The following is a 19,839-nucleotide window of genomic DNA, read 5'->3' as shown; positions in this document are numbered from 1 at the left end:
TCATCTGAGGTACCCGTGTGCCTGCACGCCTCCCCTTCTCCCTTTAGCAGCAGCTCAGGGACGTGGGGCTGCACAAGTCCCAGGTGAGCGTTCTTTGCTCTGGAGTGCTTTCTGTCACTGTATCTCCTGAGCAGCACGTCCTGAACATCTCAAAAACCCCTACTGCTTCTCCGTAAGAGGACAAGAGGAGTGAATACTTCGGGGATGAGGAAGGAGATGCTTGCTGGAGCTGAGTAAAAGAATTTGGATGGCCTGTGTGAATGTAGCTATTGGAGTAGAATGGCTTCCCCTCTGGTGGAGCAGGTGGATGTAGGGTGGAGGGGTGAATACTGGCACGTTGGTTTGACCGTCTGAGTTGTGTTTAAGGTTTTTACAGCTTAGAGAGTCCTGACAGACACAGAACTTTGAAAACTATTATTTAAATAGTTAAAATATTCATTATAACTGTATTAATGAAAGATAGTGGGGGACATGTGCCCCAAACAATTGTTCTCTAACCACATTGTGAGTAAACATATGGATAAAGTTAATGAAACCATCTCGAGCTGCAAGATGCTTTATTTCTGAAGCTAAACATGTTCTGCTGAAATAAAGAGGTCCTGAAATAAGCTTGCTGGTTCTAAAGGTGATAATGGGCTCTAAGCATCTGATGAGGAAGGTATTTCTTGTCACTTTACCAGTCCTAAATCCATTAGTATCTGCTCTCCAGGTCCAGAAACATAGTATAGTCTCCATGTTCTTGCCTCTCCGTCCCTTTTGTTTTCTGTAGAGTAGTCATACTCTGAAGGAGAAACACATACCAGACACTGTTAAGCTTTGAAATCTGTAGGCGACCCCATTGCTTTCCAGTGCATAATATTAGTGGTATCACAAATTAATGAAAATAGGCATCACTTAGGGCTATGTTAACTGAATTGTCATTTCCTTGGTTGATTAGTTAGTATCATTAAACCATTTACCAAAGAATAGATAGGCTAAATCCTTATGTCAATAAAGAATGGAAGGCTGGAGTCTCTCCTAGCTTGAAGGAGCAATGTTTGTAGGGAAGTTGCCAAAAAGTAACTTTATGAAAGAGCAACTGATGTAAAAAGAAAAGCAAATTCATAGTTGTTAAATGTCCGTAGGCTTTAATTCTCTTGCAGGAGTTTTACCTGACCAAGAGGTGAACTCATGTGAACTAGGACCATCTACTCCACTCCTAAGAACTGTAAATGTGAAATGAGCTGCTAAGCTATTCTGATTATGTCCATCCTGATTTTTGAAAACACTATGGGAAATCCTGCCTAGCAAAATAGGTGTGTTTTAAAGACCCAAAGAAACAAAGGAAGTTTTCTCAATTCCAAGTACAACATACTGTTTTCTCTCTCTGTGCCTCCAGCTCCGTTTCAATTCTGTTTTGGCTTGAAGTTCTTGATACTCTTGAAACTCTTGTTCACGGTACTTCAGATATTTGACTTCTCTTTCAAAATAATTAAGTATGTTGGCATGCTATTAACACAGTAACAGATGAGGGTCATTACACACCCAAAGACACAGAATTATTGCTGAAGATCTGAAGAGTATTATTAGTTTATCTATACTAGGAATATAGATATCTCCAAATAATTTGCAGCAAAACAATATTAAGATGTGTATTGAAACCAGTTGATTTTGGATACAAATATGTATGGGGTTAAATAATTTTTATTACACTGACTCTGAGTAGATCATCCTTCAGGAACCTGCACTGAAACAGCTAAACTAGTTTTAGGTTAGTGATTTCACTAAATCAGTCCAAATCCTCACTGACCCCACTTCAGGCACAAATAAACCATAAAATGTCATACTTCAGTATTACACCGTGCATTTATCTGGGATTCTCTGTTTTAGTTTTCATTAGTCTCTTCCACAACCTAGTATTTTCCAGTGAATACTTCAGTTAGAATGAATGTAATCTAAATGTTAGTGACTGCTCCTGGGTTAATAATTCTGTGCCCTAAATAGTGTAGTTTCAAAACACACGTAATTTGGGCAGAAGCAATGTGTTTCCTCATGTTATAGCACTTAGCTCCTACCTTGCTTTGAAGAAGTTACTTTTACTAAAATGAGGCTGCTGAGCTGGTGTTATATTGCTACACGCTGTAGCTCTGCACACAGCAAACCTTTATGGGATGTTTATAAACTATTTAAGTGCATACATAAACTTAACTTAAAACTGGGATAGGATGGGAAGAAGATTTTGTGATGTAAAAATAATGGACTAGGTAGCAGGTAAGACTGCTGGACTGGATGAGATGAAAACACTAGCTTGATCTTTGGCTGGGTGGTAGGGGAAAAGAACAACTGAAAATGATGTGGAAATAAAAAGAAATTAAAACAGTTTCCATTGTTCCCATGGCCCTTTGGTACAGATAGTCCTTATTTCAAAAGAGAATGAATGAGTGGTAATGTTAGTAACAGTTTGCAAAACGTGCTTTAACTAAGCTAGAATCAGACACCAAGATGTATAAATCAAAGTACCAAACGTACAGGGAAAAAATTGACACAAATGCAGACAAGACGGTGTAAAGAAAGAGAAACTTGTCATGTTTACATTACTATACACTATATAGCGTTGTTTTAATGCATGAAACCAGGTGTCATTTTATGCATGTGGCAAACAATGCTGAACTCTTTACCGTGTTTTCATGTAGACAAGTTAGAGCAGTGGAATTCTGCCAACTGTCACCCAGGTTTCCTTTAGTTGCCTCCTGTCTGAGCTCTGTGCAAAAGCCAGCTTTGCTACAGGTGATCTTTGGAGAAAAGGGCCATACTGATCTCAAATTAACTGCCATCCATTTGAAGGCAAGTACTTCTAGGCAGGCCTGTTTCTGTGTTGGAGTTTTCAGGATAAAGTGTCACAGAGATTAATAAAGATTCTTACCAACCTCATTCCTTGAAGGGTGACTTCGTTTCTGACAGATTTCCAAAACATGCAGTACTCCAAGATCATCAGAAACAGCTAAAAAATGCTGCTTTGCTGAAAGATATTTGATAAAACACATAAACAATCTAAATTCCAACAGTAACACATACCTCCACCCAAACACGAGCTACAGAGGGTTCATTTTTGTTGTGGTCTTTTTGGTTTATTGTTCACTTCAGCAAAAGGCAGCCCTACTGCCCTCTTATTTTCTTAACAAATGAAATTCCCTTTAAAGTTTATACTTTCATACTTTTTTTTAATTAAATGTTTTTAGTTGTTTATGCCATGGTAGTACACTTAGAACCGATGTATGCATTTATATATATACAGTGCAGTGTTAAATTAGTGGAAGTATGTAGTTATATAATAGATAAGATCATCTGTAGCAAGATTAGTGTGCCTTGGAGTCATGGGCCATTTTGCAGACAGGGTGGCACAGTAAAGCACAGTCAGCATGAACATACGTGAGGCAATCCAGGGGCTGATGAAGGTGATCATTGATTTGGAGACGTTCTGGAAATGAGATGGCTCATGAGATTTCTTCAGTAAGTCCCAAATATCTATATTTCCATCGTCTCTGCCAATGAAGAAGACTCCTGGTCTTGTTAAGGACCAGTGTCCTGCAGTGTATCTTCCTGCAGAGCAGCTTGACTGAAGGATTGGTCCATACTTAATTTTTTTTGAAAACAAATAAAAGATAGACCCAACAATCAAACAGTACTATCCATTCACTACTTCAAATTCTTATCATTTGACAACATTCACAATTTAAATGATCCTATTACAAAAATTATACCAATGTCAAGACTGGTATCACCTTCTGCGGATAGAGAATTGTGGGGAAGTAAAAAACCTGATATCTCACTTCCTGTCTATTAAGGTGATCTGTCTATCTGCTGTTAAAGTCTGTGGCCTTGAGATTTTGCTAGGTGCAGCAAACATGGATTCCTACATGAGAGAAACTGTAAAAAACCCCACGTTTCTTTGTTTTCACATGATGAAAAGACTATGTCCTAAATAGGAGTTCTTCAGACCTGTTTAGCGCACATTGCCCTTATTCTTCAGTTTCTCTAGCAGCAGAAATAATTTGTTGAGATGCTACGGTTTTTACAAGGCTGGGATTAAATAAGGTCACTTCATTTTTTTCTGTAAAAGGCAAGTTCACAAAGCTATTTCTAAAATGTTTTTTCTGATGTGAAGAAAAAGAAAAAGGTTTTCTTATACCCAATTTATTGCTACACTATGAAGCTTTGCGACTTTCAGACATTTCTGAAAATACAGTCTCCGAGGCTATTATAGTTCTGTCTTCTATGTCTATCAATTATGTTACAGATGTGTTAAAGTAACTTACTGTAACCCCTTCTTTCCAAATGGCAAAATTCCAGCCTCCAATGCTTAGAATGATGTCTTTAAAAAACGGAGATCTCTGGAGAGCATTGATAGTTTCAGTGTGGGTGATGTACTCCTCAGCGTGCTTCTGACCTAATGGAAGGAAAGAAGCGGTTGCTTGTAACTAGTGCTTTAGTGGTCATCTTCACCATGGGGGGAAACGAGAGTGCAGGATCCAGCACAGGCTTCAGAGATACTAGCCTCATTTTTTTGCTCACAAGGTATAGGAATTGGAATTGCTGCAAATCTAGTTACTTCCGTGATTTGTGCCAATAGGTACGTAACAATGCGCCTGTGATACTGGAGAGGGTTTTTACTATTCTGTAATTACAGCTAAACTGCACTTTTGAGGGTGTACTGGTGTCATCAGTGAGATAGACTATTATAGCAGATGAGCAAGAACCTTAAAAAGACAGAGTATTGGTGCAAATATTTTAAAGTTAGTGATACATTAAGGTTTAAATGGGTATTGAGAAACTTGAACTTACTAACTGGTTTTGCTGAGTCACTATCAATTTCCACTTTCCAGTTAGAATAAACAATTTCTCCATCCTGTGATGACAGAAAAATCAAGTAAATGGTAATGTTAGAGACTGGTGGCTTCTATCAAAGTGACTTGTTTTTAAGCTGTGACTTTACTTAATTATAACCATCATTAAATACGTTCTGAGTAAATTAAAACCTAAATTTGCAGCCAGTGACTGAAAAAACACTAACCTTTTGGATCACCATTTTTCAGTTATATATCACCAAAACAGTTACCATGTTATATGTAGGCAGTCCTTCCTGCAGAATTAGGTGCTTGGTTTTTACAGTTCGTGCTTTGCTCCAGTAGTTGGGGAAAAGGTGACCAGAAGCAAAAAGGTAGCTAGAAGCCAAATTTTCATTTCCATATGAACTCAAAACTGGGAAAGATTATGGAATTTTAGATACATAGGGTAGGTAGAGGGCTAGGAATAGCTGGGACCTCCTAAAGTAAAAATAAGTTGTGGGGGAAACTGTAATACAAATGTTTTCACTGGACATTTGGGGAAACACTAAAAAAATACTACTAATCTTATGGGTTCTGGAATAAGGAAATACTGTTTGGTTCCTTATAGCAGGTAGTTAAATTCAACATATTTTGGAAATGTCTTGTAATTCTGCCCTTGAAGTAAGGGTTCATATTGTGGGTTTATTATTATTTTAAGCATGTAGTTAAATGTATTAAAATGGGAGTAAAATGTGGCATGTCTGGAAAGATCTTTTTAGTTAACACCTGAAAAAGAACATGCAAGTCCATACATTTGTGAAAACTGTGTTATTTAATTGTTCAGTCTTCCAGATATCTTGGATTAACATTTTCATTAATAATCTATTATTTTCACTTACTTCAGTTCCAACAAAAATGTCAGTGGAGATATTCTCTAGCAGTTTCAGATTTTTGCTTGAAGAAGTACTCCTCTCTGTATACGGGCTGTCTTTGGTGGGTACTTCTAGGGTGTTCAGAGATTGTACTTTCTCTGGGAAACAATATGGATATATCTATTTATTATACACTGGAATTTATCAGACCAAGCAAATCCTTTGTCTTACAGAGGTAGTTCATGGATAAGAGGAACTTCAAGAGGAAAGATAAGACACTGCCATGTAAAGCAGCAGTTTTTCAGGTTAACTGTTTCCTGGTGGAACCTCCCCATTGCTACAGCTACTTAGGGTAGCACCATTCTGTTCTTCATCAGTTTTGCACAGCATCAGTGTCTCGGTGGGAACTCCACTTAGGCATCCCCCTTAGCTGCCACAGCCAGGAGCTAACAGTGCTGCTCCAGGGAATGGCACCACCTGCCTACTGCAGTCTGTGGAGTGGCAGCGGGCGCCGGAGCAGCTACGCCACAGCAGCTCAACTGCCAGAAAGGCATCTTCTGGCATGGTTTGCAGGTACTCTCTCAGGCAGTCCAATGCTTGGGCTGTGTCAGTTCGCCAACTTTACAGAGGGATTAGTAGTGTGTCCCTGCCACAAAGTACCATAATAAGAACTGATATGCTATGGCATGTGAAGTGCTAACTTCATGTTCTGTAGTGAAGGGTGACACCTCTATCCAAAGCGCTACAGAAATACCTACAATATATACTGTTACTCCAGGATTATTTTAATAAAAATAGTATTCTGTAAGGGCTGAAAAGGACATACTGTTTCGGGGATAAAGAGACTGGGTGGGGGACTTGCGTGGGCTATTGAGTGAAACCTGGCAGAGTTACTGTGGATATGGAACTACTCTTTTTGTATTCAATACATGTACGTGTCTTTGTAGTCAATACATGTATCTCACACTTTGAATACCAGTATATTTAACCTTTTTCCCCAGATGCATTTAGCTATACCACATTTTGTTGCTTAGCTTTCATGACATATACACTGAAATATAGACTTATTAAAAACATTTTCCCCAATAAGGTGTAATAAAAATATTACCTGAGGTTTTGCAATGATAATGCAGTTCCCTTAAACTAATTCTGACGGGACCGTACTCTGTGTTAGGATCACTTTCACACAGGTGCATCTGTTCAGAAAAAATGCATTTGCTAACTCATTTTGTCAGATCTTTGAGGTACAAGTCTTAAATGACTTTCTGCTGTAATGGAACAGGTCTATTCAGTTTGCAGTGTGTTTGTAATGCTCCATGAACAGTATGTGCTGCCTCACGCGCAAGCACAGAGAAAATGCAAACCTGTGGTTTCTCTTGTGTTATCCTTTCCCTGGAAGGATTTTGCCATGTGTCTAGCAAAAAAACAGCTCCAGTGGTCATGCTTGTTCAACAGCTGTACTAGCTTGCAGCTATCCTAAGCAGCATGGATCAGCAGGTCCAAATTTTTTTTTTTTTTGCCTAACATTATTTTCAGCCTCACTTTTTTCACAAATTGCTATGATCGTTTTCATCAGACTGATTGTTGGGTGGCCAGTAATTATGATTCTCTTGACAATGACCATGTCTCACAGTTTGGAACCCACTGAGATAAGACAGTGCTGTGGTTGAAAAGGCTGACAGGAACAACTACTTTTGCACCTACCGCAGTTTTAAAGAGGCAGTCATGCTGTTTCTTGTGAGTTAGCTTTTCAAATTGCATTTTACTGAAGTTTCAGAGGAATGTTGAAACCCTTCATTTCATAATTGGAAGGAAATTCACAAGGAAGTCACAATTTTCTGGAAAAATTAAAGAGCTGGGAAGCAAAAGAATACATTCCTATGGAGTTCTGGCCATATCTACAGTTTAGCTTGATCCTTCTGTTCTATATTTGTGTACAGTACCTTTATGAGAGGTTTCCAGCAAAGATCTAGATGCTTAGAAGTATCTGGAACATCAGGGGGCGTATAAAAAATTTCCTTCTCTCTTACTTTCTCAGATGAAGGTTGTTCAGGAAGTTTGGTGGCTGGAATACCCCAAAATAGTACTGAGCTGCAAAATGATTGTATAATGTTATTCCCTGGTTTTGTTTCAAAGTCAGATGCAGTTCTCTGCACATTTTAAAGTTGCTTTTATTTTTTTAGCCTTTCATCTTCAAACTTCACGTAGCAATAGAGACCCTGAAAAGCAGACAGATGCTAGATACTTAATTACTTCTTTTGTAAATGATGGCCTATATTCCTTTATTCACCATTTTATCAGTTGTTAGCTATACTAGAGCAGCTAGGTAGCATACATACAGTTTGTTATGGAAAGGTACTGGGTGAAGTTACTGGCACTAGCTGGGTGAAATTCCTGGAGGCTGAGAGAACTGGACAGAAATCTGTAGCAGGTAATCTAGTAATCCAAATCGAACCTCATTCCCAATTCCTGTGTGTGCCAATTTATTTGCTGACATTCAAGGCAAATGGTCCCACTCACTTGAATCTGTTCTCATCGGAGCGTTCAGCCCTCTGCTCCTGTTGCTCTACTCTGGACATTCATTCACAGATATGATATAGACAATGATAATTTTCCTCGTGGCTGACATCTCTTTCCCTTTTCTAACAGGAGTTGCTCAGGGACCTGTGCTCTTCAAGGATGACATTACAGTGACTTCTCTGTTCTTGTTTTAGGAGAATACTTTTAATTTGGAGCCCTGGTGTGAGTGTAGTTTAAATTTTATCTTCCATGTACATTACTTGCATTACACTGCAAAATTATTAACAACTGTATTTGCGATTGTTCTTCTACCTTAATTCTTTGAAGTATTCTCTGTATTTGATTAGGGAAAAAACTTTGTGTCATTACCAAATTTTGCTCTCTGACCCTCCTTTTGATGTAACTAGCAAATATATGATTGAGCCCAGCCATGCAGCATTGAAGCCTTAAGCTCTTTGCCATCATGAAAGCTAACATTTATTTCCACTTTTTGCATTCTGCCCCCTTGCCAGTCTTTCACACAGGATAATATTTGGTCATAACCATCATGATTGTTCAGTCCACAAAAGAGGAGATTCATACAGTATAATTTTGCAATCTAAGTCTCCAAGTTTAAATACAGTTTACAGTATTTCTGTGGCCTCAAAATCTTTAACAGCTTTTTGTGCAAGTCACATAATCGATGTAAGTGTGGGGGTGTGGCGCTCTAGGCCCAAGCACGTGTGATCAACACTCTTAAGGTACACACAGAATATAAGCCTATACATGTAAGGTTTTTCAGTTAATGAACCCTTAATACCATTACTGTAAAGAGCTTAACTGGCCAAGAACTTGATGTGCTTTTCTTCTGCATACAGAATTTCAGCCATTCAGGATAGGCTGATAGGAATCCAGAAGTGTGCTAGTTAAATCATGGAGTGTGCTCCATAAAGCTTTCCAAAAGAAAGTGGAAGATATCTTGTAGGATATGTATTGTATATACCAATCAGAGGAGCAGGTTACAAGCTGCACACAAATTTCAGCTCTGTTTTCAAAAGTAGCACCCATTCGGTTGTCCTAAAAATAACAGTAACAATAATTATTACAAGGGGAGAAGGTGATGCGATCAAAAATTATACTCTGCTAAGTAAGTACTTCAACACATAAAATGGGCCTCTAGTAACTAAGTTGTTGTTTCTGTTTTGGTAAGGTTTGAAAATCAGGACTGCAAGTGAAGTGATACCAGCTTTGTCTGCTAAATACCTAAAATTCTGAATTAAGTCAGCAGGATAAATACTTGCTGGCATCACTGCAAGTCAGGCTTTCCTTAGGTTGCCATGTTTGTAACTTTTTTTTTATACAGCTTAACCAAAGAACAAATCATTGAGAAATTTATCTCAAATGGTTAAGTGTAGTGGCAGTGATATCTCTTTGCCAAGGTTACGCCATGGGTCATCTCTCTCTTAAATTATCGCTCGGCTAGACCATACTATGGGATGGTAGTGGTACCTTCAAATGTTAATTATTAATAGTTTAGTTTGTGGATGTGGGGTTCTGCAGGTTTTATAGCACTTATTTACCAACTGGTCATTGTTTTATACCAAACTTATTTTAATTTATTCAGAAAAATACAGGAAAGGTGTCAGGTGCAACAAGTGATTATAGGCTATGTCCTGACCAAATAAAATTTCCACTATATGCAAAGCATATATATTTTGACTAAAACTACTTATCAACTATCTGGCAAAGTTTCAGCTACATGGGGGTTTTTTTAGGCCAAATCATACTTTTATTTTCATTCATGAGTTGTCTACCTGGAGTCAAAATGGTAGTCTCAACCACGTAAAGCTGAATTAGGTTCTGGATATACCTTTGAATATTTTTTCACTGATACGTTAATAATAAACTGCTGATTTTAGGAACTGTACATAAAAACTGCAATGCTGTGCAAAGGCTGACACACATTCCAAGTTTATATAACCAAAAGTATGTCCCAGTACATCTTGCTAAATATTGACAAAGTGATTCCTTTGTTAGTGTTATTTATCAAGCATGGGTGTCCTGTATCTGTTATCCCCGATGAACATGAAAACACCTTTCTGAGCCTAAACCTTGGCAAAAAAACCCCCACGCAAACAACAAAGCCCACAACAGCATTCTGCTATCCAACCCCTTTCTTCATGTTTTACATCTGGTACCAATTAGTATACATGGCTACTACTGTAGCATAATTTAATAATGAAAAGTTGTATCAGCTTTCTTTTTTGATATATGTGCATCTTTTTCCTCATTTTTCTGGTAATGTTGCTAAAGACTGCAGTATCTTGTTTTCAAAAATTACTACTATATTAATTTGCATAAACCTTTTAAAGATGTCAGTTTTCTTCCTCTTGACCTGCTTTTCCACTGTCATTATTTTGCATTTGACTACATTTGCATTTCAGATTAATTTGGGCAACCATTTGCAGTACTTTGATAGTAAATGAGCATCCAATACTCCTGTAATAGTGTTGGACCCTTTAACTATATAGACCCTAAGTATGATGAAGCTTTAAAACCATCATAGAAAATGTAAGTTTTGAGTACACAGGCAGCACCTAGAAGAATTAAGGTAAGTACAATAACATCATTCTTGGGTGCCTAGATATTTAGGTAATTGAAATTATTTCTCTGAATTCTTGGTGGCAGGCTAGATTGTGCATAGTAGAAATTCAATATATTTTGGATATGGAAGGCTTAATATAATTTGGAACTAAAATTTTCAGTGAAGCTACAGAAACTTTTTCCAGTATGAGCGGATTCATATCAGGTCAAGAACACAGTACAGTTGTAAAGCACGATGAACAGAACAAGTGGCATCAGATTATTTAATATTTGGAAAATGCAGTGAGAAATAATGAAGGCTATTACAAATAATTGAATCTTTAATATTTTATCTTGAGTTTAAACTGATTTCTGAGGTAGTAGATTAGGAAGACAATAAAAAGAAGAAGAGTGAATTTTTAAACTCACCTTAAAATAATCTGGGAGCCAATGTATATCTGTTACTGGTTTTATATGACTATACTGTATGGAAGAGACTGCACAGTGTCTCACGAGAGGCGGCTCTGTGCTACTCTGCTGGGCTTGCATAAGTGATGGCTAGAAATGTTTTAAAAAGAGATTATTTAAAAAGAGATTTAGTGTATTTCCAAAATACAATAGCAAAGAAGAAAGGTTACTTTACATACTCTTAATGCTTCTTCACATATTTCAGATCAGTTTATAAAACTTTATAGGGGTCTAATACCTTCCCTTTGGGGAAAAAAAAAAAAAAAAAAAGGAAAGCATTAAAACAGGCCTTTGGATATGAAGCTCTAAAAAGAATTCCAACATGCCTCCACAGGCACACACATGTACACTTCTGTTACTAGTTCCTCCTCTGTTCTGAGGCTCTCTGCTGCTTACCTCCTTTGTAGTGTCCTTCCACTGAAATCTGCTTCTTGTCTTCCAAGCTACCTTTCTTCTGTCCATAAACTTCCAGAATAATTTTCAGTATTACATTCAGCAACAAGTGCTGTATGTATTTGATAGGGGCTTCATCAGGCAAGAGTTGAGTACACGTTGGTGCCCATTAAAGAACAGCCTTACTGAAGCTAAAGTCTGCACAAAATGCAGTAAAAATTTCAAGCTGGACTAATCAGGTAGAAATTATATTGTGATAATGGGTTTGTTTCATGAACTCATCAGGTTTCTTAATCTTTGCAGTGAGAAACCAGAAAGGATATCTAGTGTGTTTTGAGTCAGGATACCTTCACCTGTTTTTCCCCACATACATATAGATGTACTGCAATGTATTTAGAATGAAAGCATCCAGCATATTAACAGCTGTTACCTTGATTCCATCAGCATCAGTTTTTGCATTTTGCAGCTTTTCTTCATGTTGAGAAATATCCCACAATAAAACCTACAATGAGAAATGAGTATATTATGAATTATTTCATCCTTTATGTTAATATGCATTTTTTTCAAATACAATTCCTGGAGATTTGGGGAAAAATAAAAAATTCACTCTGCACTAGAACTTCGGAAGTCTTTAAAGTATTGCCTCTTTAGTCTGATGGAATCAGTTGAAAGGCTATACTTGTCTCAACAACAACAAAAAAAGTCTTTACAGCTTGACCTGTTTACCAGTACTACAAAGAAGCACTGTACAGTAATGGGTCAGCTATGGAATAACCAGGTGTAACTTCAGTACAGGATCAGGGAATTTCTGAGACTGACATCTGTTTTTGACACTATGTGTTACTATGGATGTTGAGTACATCTCTTCACCCTTATTTTTATACTGTAAGAAAATACAGAAATATCCACTTCAATTCTTAAACAGAGAATTAGCACCTGTCCATTGATGCAGCCACCAGCAATGATGTTCGGATCACTTGGACAGAACTGAAAGCAGTAAATGTCTTCAGGACACTCCAACATTAACTAGAAAAAAGAGAAACAAAATAGCTGAGAAATACAGTCACACTGATTGTTTGTTCTCTTGTTATTTAAACACTTGGCATATATAAAAGTCCTGATTAAATACCTGAGGGTGGATAGGGTCAGAAAAACTCAAAAAAAGTATTACTGGCTGCTGCATCAATGATTTATCAGAAAGGTTAACTTGCTCTTCAAAAGAAAGCTGCTCTTTTGCTGACACTGCTATAATCCCTGATTGAGAGAGAAAACAACTTTTCTCAGAAGAGATAATTCAGGTTTCAACATGCTGTTAATTATTCTAAGTGACTTATACCTTCTGAATACACTGGGAAAAAAAAACCAATTATGTATTTATATTTTTCTTTTTACAGATCAACTTTGAGGAAATTATTTTTGTTACTTGATTTTAAGTTATTTAACAATGAGTTGTAGAAGCTAAGCATCAGGATAAAATTAAACTTTTTTGCTACTACTCCTTAATGGTGTAATACTGCACCTGAAATTCTGTGACAGGCATATAGTCCTGGCCACCCATCATGAAATCAAATCTTTTGTAGCTGAGTTAATTTACTACACAGGCTGCAGTGTTGGCTATTAGTATGCTGTACAGCTAGGACATTTGTATAGCACTTCATTGTGCCTTTAAGCCTGGCTGTGTAGAGCTCTAATCCACGGCAGGGAGCAGGAGGAGACATTTAGTATGCCTCGTGATGCTCCCTGGCACAGAGCAGAGCCACGTCCCATTGTGGCTGTAACATTCCTCACAAGTATTAGGCGTGCTACAAGAACCAGCCATGGGGAGAACAGTGGTATGCAGAGCCACCAGAAGGACCTGGCACAGTTGCAGCTCCGCTTAAATGAGCCTCATAAGGGAGAAATTTCCCTTTCTTATGATCTCCACTTATACATTAGTGTGAGGGACTTTGCATGGCCTGCCTGAGCTCTGCAAAGAATTTGCCTGTCTCATTTTTCACTTCGTCTCAAATCAGCAATTCAGACAGACATACTAAATCAGTTTTGATTTGGTTTTAAATTTAAAAGTTGATGATTTTGATGATGATTTTATAGCTGTCACATCATACATGTCATTCAAGTCTCAAATCAGTATTTTAACCACATTACCATAAATGGTTGGATGCCAGCAAACGCAGCTAATTGTTCTGTCCTTGAGATAGCGCAGATCTGTAAATGATTGGTATGCTTTAAGATAAGCATCTGGCTTGCTACCAGAATTGCTTTCATCTTCTGCTAGGGCCTCCCAGTCATCAAAAAAAGCATTCATAATTTCATTTTGCTGCAATGCAATTTCCATTCTGTTTTGTGAAAAGAACAGTTAACACTTTCAATAATCCAGATGTGACTACTCAGTAGCAGAATCACAAATATTTTTGTAAAGAGGCAGCTTTTGACCACAGTAGTAAAAAAAAAGTATTAATTCCTCAGAAACGCATCCCTGTAAGGAAACCCTCTTCCACTTAAACAGAAATAATTAATTGTACCAAGAATTTAACTCTAGTTCTGTGTGGATCAAATACAGTGCGATTGTCCAGTTCTTGTGCAAAAAGTGTCAGTTAGTGGGACCTTTCCTGTGACTAAGGGCTGTAGGACAGCACCTTTGCTCTTCTGCATAAGCCTCTGCTTGAGTGAGGAGTGTTTGAAAGATCAGCTTTGCAGCTTGTTTGAAAAGATGTATCACTATCAACTTTAACAGTTCTAATATCTATTTAAAACAACATTCATATTTATATGGCATAGACTTCATGTTAATTTTCATAGAAACAAATATTAATAATTGTTAATATTAAAATAATAAGCAAGAGAAGAAATAAAAAAGTATATAGAAACAAAAAAACCTGCACAGTATTTGACCAGACCAATGGTCCACTCAGACAAGAGTTCTTGCTTGTATTCTATATTATTTCAGATAGCCTTTAAAGTGTATTGCTGCAGTAATTTTACCTTAAATGTACTGATCTAAGAAATTCTTTCAGCTTTTCCGATGACAGACTCTCTTCTTTCTCTTCATTTGACAACTGTCGAGGAAAATACTGTGTGGCTGCATTTTTTGGATAGGTCCTAACCAATTGGAATAAATTTGAATGTGAGTAAGTATAGAAACAATTTCAGAGACAGAAACCCATGCAATGTGTAAATTAAAAGCTAAATGTATTCAGTTTTTCTAGAAACTCTTTGAAAAAGAGTGAAAGAAGAAAGATGCAAACAGAGCATCCAATTCTGTTCTCTTGATCAGTGTGTAACTGAGTAACTCCGGAATTTACATAACGGTAGTTGAGATCAGAAACAGTGCATAGCTTAAGAAATGAGCTGATAAATATTTTGTCACACTTACCATTTTGTCTGAGTACTAGCTTCTCTTACTTTTGGAACCATTTGTACACCCACATCTTTTTCAAGCATTTTAATACTGAAAGTTTTGTCTTGATAGGAGGTGCATTCAACGTAACTTTCTTTTACGTGTGAAGCATTCTTATCAGTAAATGTAATTGGTGCACCAAACTTTCTGTGTACTTGAGAAATTACATACTTAATCTGGAAAAGAGATATTTCTGTAGCTAGCAGAGGAGAAAGTTTTTGGAAAGTTTGTTCTGTAAAATGGCAGCATTCATATAATTGTAGAATTAGTTCTATTGTTTATTTCTGTGCTGAGTTTACTTATATTTATGCATTCTGAAATTCTGAAATGCTCATATAAAATTCCGACATATGTAATAGAAGACAGGTTTGTATTTCTAAAACAAGAAATTGCCTTTAGGTAACATTTTGGATTACTACTAGTAGGATAAAAGAACTACATTTTCTAATTCATGCAATATCAAAACTGCACCTTTAATTAAAGGATTGATTTGCAGGAGGTCTTATGTAATACTGCATTGGACTTCCAAGACCTAACTTTTCAGCCCTTCCCTCTTAGTGCAATTCTCAACTTTGGGTGAGGTGTTTCAGCTTCCCTTGCAGTGCCTAGTGAGAAAAAATACCCTGAAGAGGATCCACAAAAATCTGAGTGAGAAGTTTCCTTATAGTGAGAACTAGGAAAAAAGAAGGGATGTGGCTTGACTTCTACCCACAAAGAGAGGTAGGCACTTGATTTCAGGTAGTGGAGAGGTATTGCTTTGTCTTAGATTTCTAGCCAGGTACTTTTTCCCAGTACCTCCCACAGAACTAGGGAGGAATGTAGGCTGAGAATACTTCTGAGTGGTCCTTGCCAGCAATGTAGAATACAGAATATTTAGACTTTGAATGTGGGTTAAATTTTGTGACTGCAAATTAGCTTTAGAACAATCAGACATCTTTTTAAGTATAAGCAAGATGTCCAGTTGCTGAGAACCATCAAAACAGCCAGTCTTCCTTGAACAGGGATTTAGGTATTGAGTGAAAATCACTGATGGACAGTTAAATGCTTGGAGATGCCCCACACATCACAAGTTAGGTGACAGATGTGAGTGGATCGTATACTTTTCTCAGTATAATCTGTAGGTGTGGTTAATCAAATATGTCCCTCTGTAAAGTCAGCTGGTAATACCTGTTGTTTGTAACATTTATTCCAAGGTAGAGAGCCCTTAAAAGTCTTGCATGCTACTTAAATGCCATCCATCTAATGAAACAGAGCTCACAGGGTCCCATGGAAACAGAACTAGGTCCTTGGAATATAATTACAAAGACTCAACTTGTAATGTGGCCAGATAGTAATTGAGTAAGAAGTGGCAGAGACGCTAATGAACAAAGATGATCAGGACTTTTGAATTTACAGCTTAAAAAGCAGGTAAGTTCAATGCAGTCTCACATGACTTATTTGCAGGATTTAAAGAGAACAGAGTTGTAAAAAAACTTTCTGCACCGCTTTCAGTTTTTGTTAAAAGTTGAGCTATTTCTCTATTTCTCTCTCTTTTTTTTTTTTTTGTTTTCTTCAAAGACCCCAAGCAAAACTAGGATTTCAACTTTCAGTTTCCTGACTTTTTTTTTAAGGCACTTAAATTTGGTTTTTTGATATTTGATTGACTAACATCTGTTGATTCTGACCTTTGTAACAGTGTCTTTAACAGATTCTTCTTCAATTTCCTTTTCACTGCCAAGAGAAACCCAAGGTTTGTGGACAGGAGGTTTATAAGGATGGACTTCCAGAGTTTCCTCTCTATTTTCTTCTTCTTTTTCTTCTTTTTCTTCTGCAGTTTCTGGAGGCTATGACATCAAACAGTGAGAAATGGTACTTTTTCAAAAATGTGTTACTAAAATGTACGTATGAACTAGAAACCCAGTTTTCAGTCCTTATTCACACATGCTTTACTTTTGTCTCAATGCAGTAAGTCTGGCTATGCTGTGCCCCTGGGTACAATTGACTAGGTCCCATTCATTCACTTGTGTATTAGAATTTTCCAATAAACGTTACATATTTAATATTTAACTACTAAAGGGAGACTGTTGTCTTGAAAGAAAACCACTGTTATATAGAAAGAATTTATAGTGATTTTCTACATTAGAACCTTCTGCTTGGAATTGCAATTTGCTTTTCTGTTAATTGTTCTTCTGATGCTGGATGATAAACTTATGTTGAAAAATTATATAATCTACCCATAAACCTTCTCCTATGATGCAATGCACAAGGGGAAGTCTTCTATGTATCTAGAGCTACTTAGAACTCAAGAACAATTTAAAGTCTGATTTGAAGAATATATACATACATGTTGTGAAAAATAAGGATATTTCTTTGAAGATGCCCAATATATTATAATATTTTATTTTTATTTCTTTCTTAAAAACCTGGGTCTTGGCAGAGGAAATTAACGCTTATGATAAAAATGCAGCAATGGGCACTATACTGGCCCTCTGAAGTAAAATACAAAAATTTAATTCAGTCTTTCTCAGTATAGAAGATATTTTTACAGTGATACACGTATTTTTCCGTGATCAGATTAACCTTTAGAGAAACATTCTGGCATGCCAAGCACTTCAGATGCTTATGAATATAATACCATTCCTGAAGTATATGCTTGAGACAAGATTCTGAAATATTCACAGATAGGACAATGCTGTAGTATACTTGGATTTTCTTACCTTCAGAAGGTTTTCCTTGGCTTCCTCAGAAGCAACAAAGTAAAAGTTCTGTCCGTACTGGAACTTTGCATCAAAAACTACCAAAAGTTCTTCCCCTGGGTATTCCTATTTTAATTAAAATAATTAGTGGAAAGCTGAAAGCAAACTGAAAGCAGTATCTTTGGTTAATCTTGGGGGCTTAACAGACAATTTCATATGCTAATTGAAAAGAGCAGATGGAGTCTGGGACAAAACTAATCTTTTCATACAGAGAATTAAACAGAAAAATTGTTTCAATGATTTTCAATAAATAGACCATGAGTTAGGGGAAGCCAATAGACCATGCGTTAGGGGAAGCCAAAATGTGTGAAGCTCTGCCAGTTCATAGATTCAAAACTAATATTTACATTACTTTTAGCATATTTTCAGTCTAAAGTTAGTAAAAAAAAATACATGTGCACGGTGAGCCATGAGAAACTTTGATTGACAGTGGTCCTATAGCCTTTGAATATTAAAGCGTTAGTGTATTTATACAGTCAAACAAGGACAGACCTTATCATTAAAAGAATATGTACTCTGAGAGCATGAAGTCTTAGAGTGAGAATGAAATAAGCTACATACTAGGACAACTTTTTTGACAGGGTGGAAATCAGAAATTGCAGCTCTTGTTTTCAGGTCCTGAATGATGTCCTCTTTTTTAATAAGTTTGAAACAATTTTCTTCTGTGACATCTTCGTCAACTCGGCAATTAAAAATTTCTTGGGTCTTTGTAGTGAAAACTAAAGGAAAGATTTCTGGGTGGCCTATGAAAGAAAGCAAAATTGTATGATAAACAAATTAATATTGTTTAAACATAAACATATACCTTAATAACTCTGGGTCTTTACTGTTTCCTAACAGAATGCCTTTGAATCTCTCAGTTTAGTTTTTGGTATTTTGGAAGGCTGGTAATACAAATTATATTACATTTTGTTAATCTTTGAGAAGACTCTACCTAACATTTCCTACTTAATCAATATGTTATTCCTAGTATGAGCTTTTTTTTCCCTCTTGATCAACAGGTGATTAAGAGCTTTAGTGAAGAGACATTAATGGACTAGTTTTGATACATTAAGGACACAGGGCTCTGATTTAAGAGCCCTTGAATAAATAAATATACTTTAGTCCTTCTCTGGAGAGCAATGCCTTGTTAAGCCAATGTTTTATCTAAATAAGGCTTCAATACCATCCCAAATAAGGATGCTTTTCTGATTTTGGACTTTCATCTTCCTCTCATCCACTTCAGAGTGCAGCTAAGTCTATTTCTCAACTAACAGATGAGACTAAATAAAGGTCACTAAGATTCAAGCCAGATACAAGACTTTATTTTCAACTTTGCTGGAGAATATATAGCTGTTATTTTCTACACACCTGATCTCTGTTAGGTTCATTCATGTTAATTCAGAACAAGATAGCTATTTCTTATCCTAGCTCTGGCACTGTTACCTTAATTGTTTTCGGTGAGGCTGGGTGCAGTTAGGTGACCCGGTGACTGTGCTTTGCAGACACTCAATCTGAAGATAATATACAGTGCTGCTTGTTACCTGTATGTCAGCTGCATGTACACTGGTCCTTCCCAAATCACATATTTTGCCTTCTGGCTTATGTAACAGCTACAGGTGATTAAGATCACTATAGGCCCAGCTAGTTGAATCCTGCTGCCCGAGACTTTTCTTCCTTTGCAATACTGCCACGCTAGCAGACTCATGCTGTGTGTCTCAGCCGCCATAGTAAGAGCATTCTTCATGAAGGCCAGTATACTTTTGTCCAAGGCGGCTAGTAGACGTTCACTTTAAATGGTTATCTTTTTGATAAACTGGAAAGTGGAAAAGATTTAGGGACACATATACATGGGATTTTTATGTACTGAAATGGGCTGGTGTTTGTGATAATAGCTGATACTTTCTATCTCCTTTGTTACATTCTGTTTTCTTAGTTTGATTTATTTAATATTTTATCTTAATTCCCAGAACCTGTGGTATTTTTCTCCTTATGTGTACCTTGAATTGAAGTTGATATATCTAAAATGATGATATTGACCAGCTGGCTCAGCATGTTTTGAGAAGCCATCTCTAACCTAACAAGGGCTGACAAAACAATAAATCCAT

At 36.9% G+C, this 19,839-nt stretch overlaps 1 protein-coding gene across 1 annotated transcript in view; it reads right to left on the bottom strand.

Moving 5' to 3' along the window:
- Positions 1–1,167: 1,167 nt before the first annotated feature.
- DNAI3 (dynein axonemal intermediate chain 3) overlaps positions 1,168–19,839 on the bottom strand; it is a 28,850-nt gene continuing 10,178 nt past the window's right edge. Inside the window, exons 4-22 of the mRNA XM_074876421.1 lie at positions 18,314–18,495; positions 17,714–17,818; positions 16,682–16,840; positions 14,994–15,193; positions 14,603–14,719; positions 13,766–13,956; positions 12,750–12,874; positions 12,557–12,646; positions 12,051–12,122; positions 11,189–11,317; positions 9,180–9,253; positions 7,621–7,768; positions 6,786–6,873; positions 5,705–5,835; positions 4,822–4,885; positions 4,296–4,426; positions 3,409–3,613; positions 2,907–2,998; positions 1,168–1,488 (exon numbers count right to left, since the gene is read on the bottom strand). Of these exons, the coding sequence (XP_074732522.1) occupies positions 1,303–1,488; positions 2,907–2,998; positions 3,409–3,613; positions 4,296–4,426; positions 4,822–4,885; positions 5,705–5,835; positions 6,786–6,873; positions 7,621–7,768; positions 9,180–9,253; positions 11,189–11,317; positions 12,051–12,122; positions 12,557–12,646; positions 12,750–12,874; positions 13,766–13,956; positions 14,603–14,719; positions 14,994–15,193; positions 16,682–16,840; positions 17,714–17,818; positions 18,314–18,495 (2,489 nt within the window). The 3' untranslated portion in view covers positions 1,168–1,302. The remainder of the gene's footprint in view (positions 1,489–2,906; positions 2,999–3,408; positions 3,614–4,295; positions 4,427–4,821; positions 4,886–5,704; positions 5,836–6,785; positions 6,874–7,620; positions 7,769–9,179; positions 9,254–11,188; positions 11,318–12,050; positions 12,123–12,556; positions 12,647–12,749; positions 12,875–13,765; positions 13,957–14,602; positions 14,720–14,993; positions 15,194–16,681; positions 16,841–17,713; positions 17,819–18,313; positions 18,496–19,839) is intronic.

The sequence above is a fragment of the Strix uralensis genome, chromosome 8 (genome assembly GCF_047716275.1).
Source record: "Strix uralensis isolate ZFMK-TIS-50842 chromosome 8, bStrUra1, whole genome shotgun sequence".
NCBI classification, from domain to species: Eukaryota; Metazoa; Chordata; class Aves; order Strigiformes; family Strigidae; genus Strix; species Strix uralensis.
Note: the sequence above shows the minus strand (reverse complement) of the source record. Positions and strands in the feature narration are given on the sequence as shown.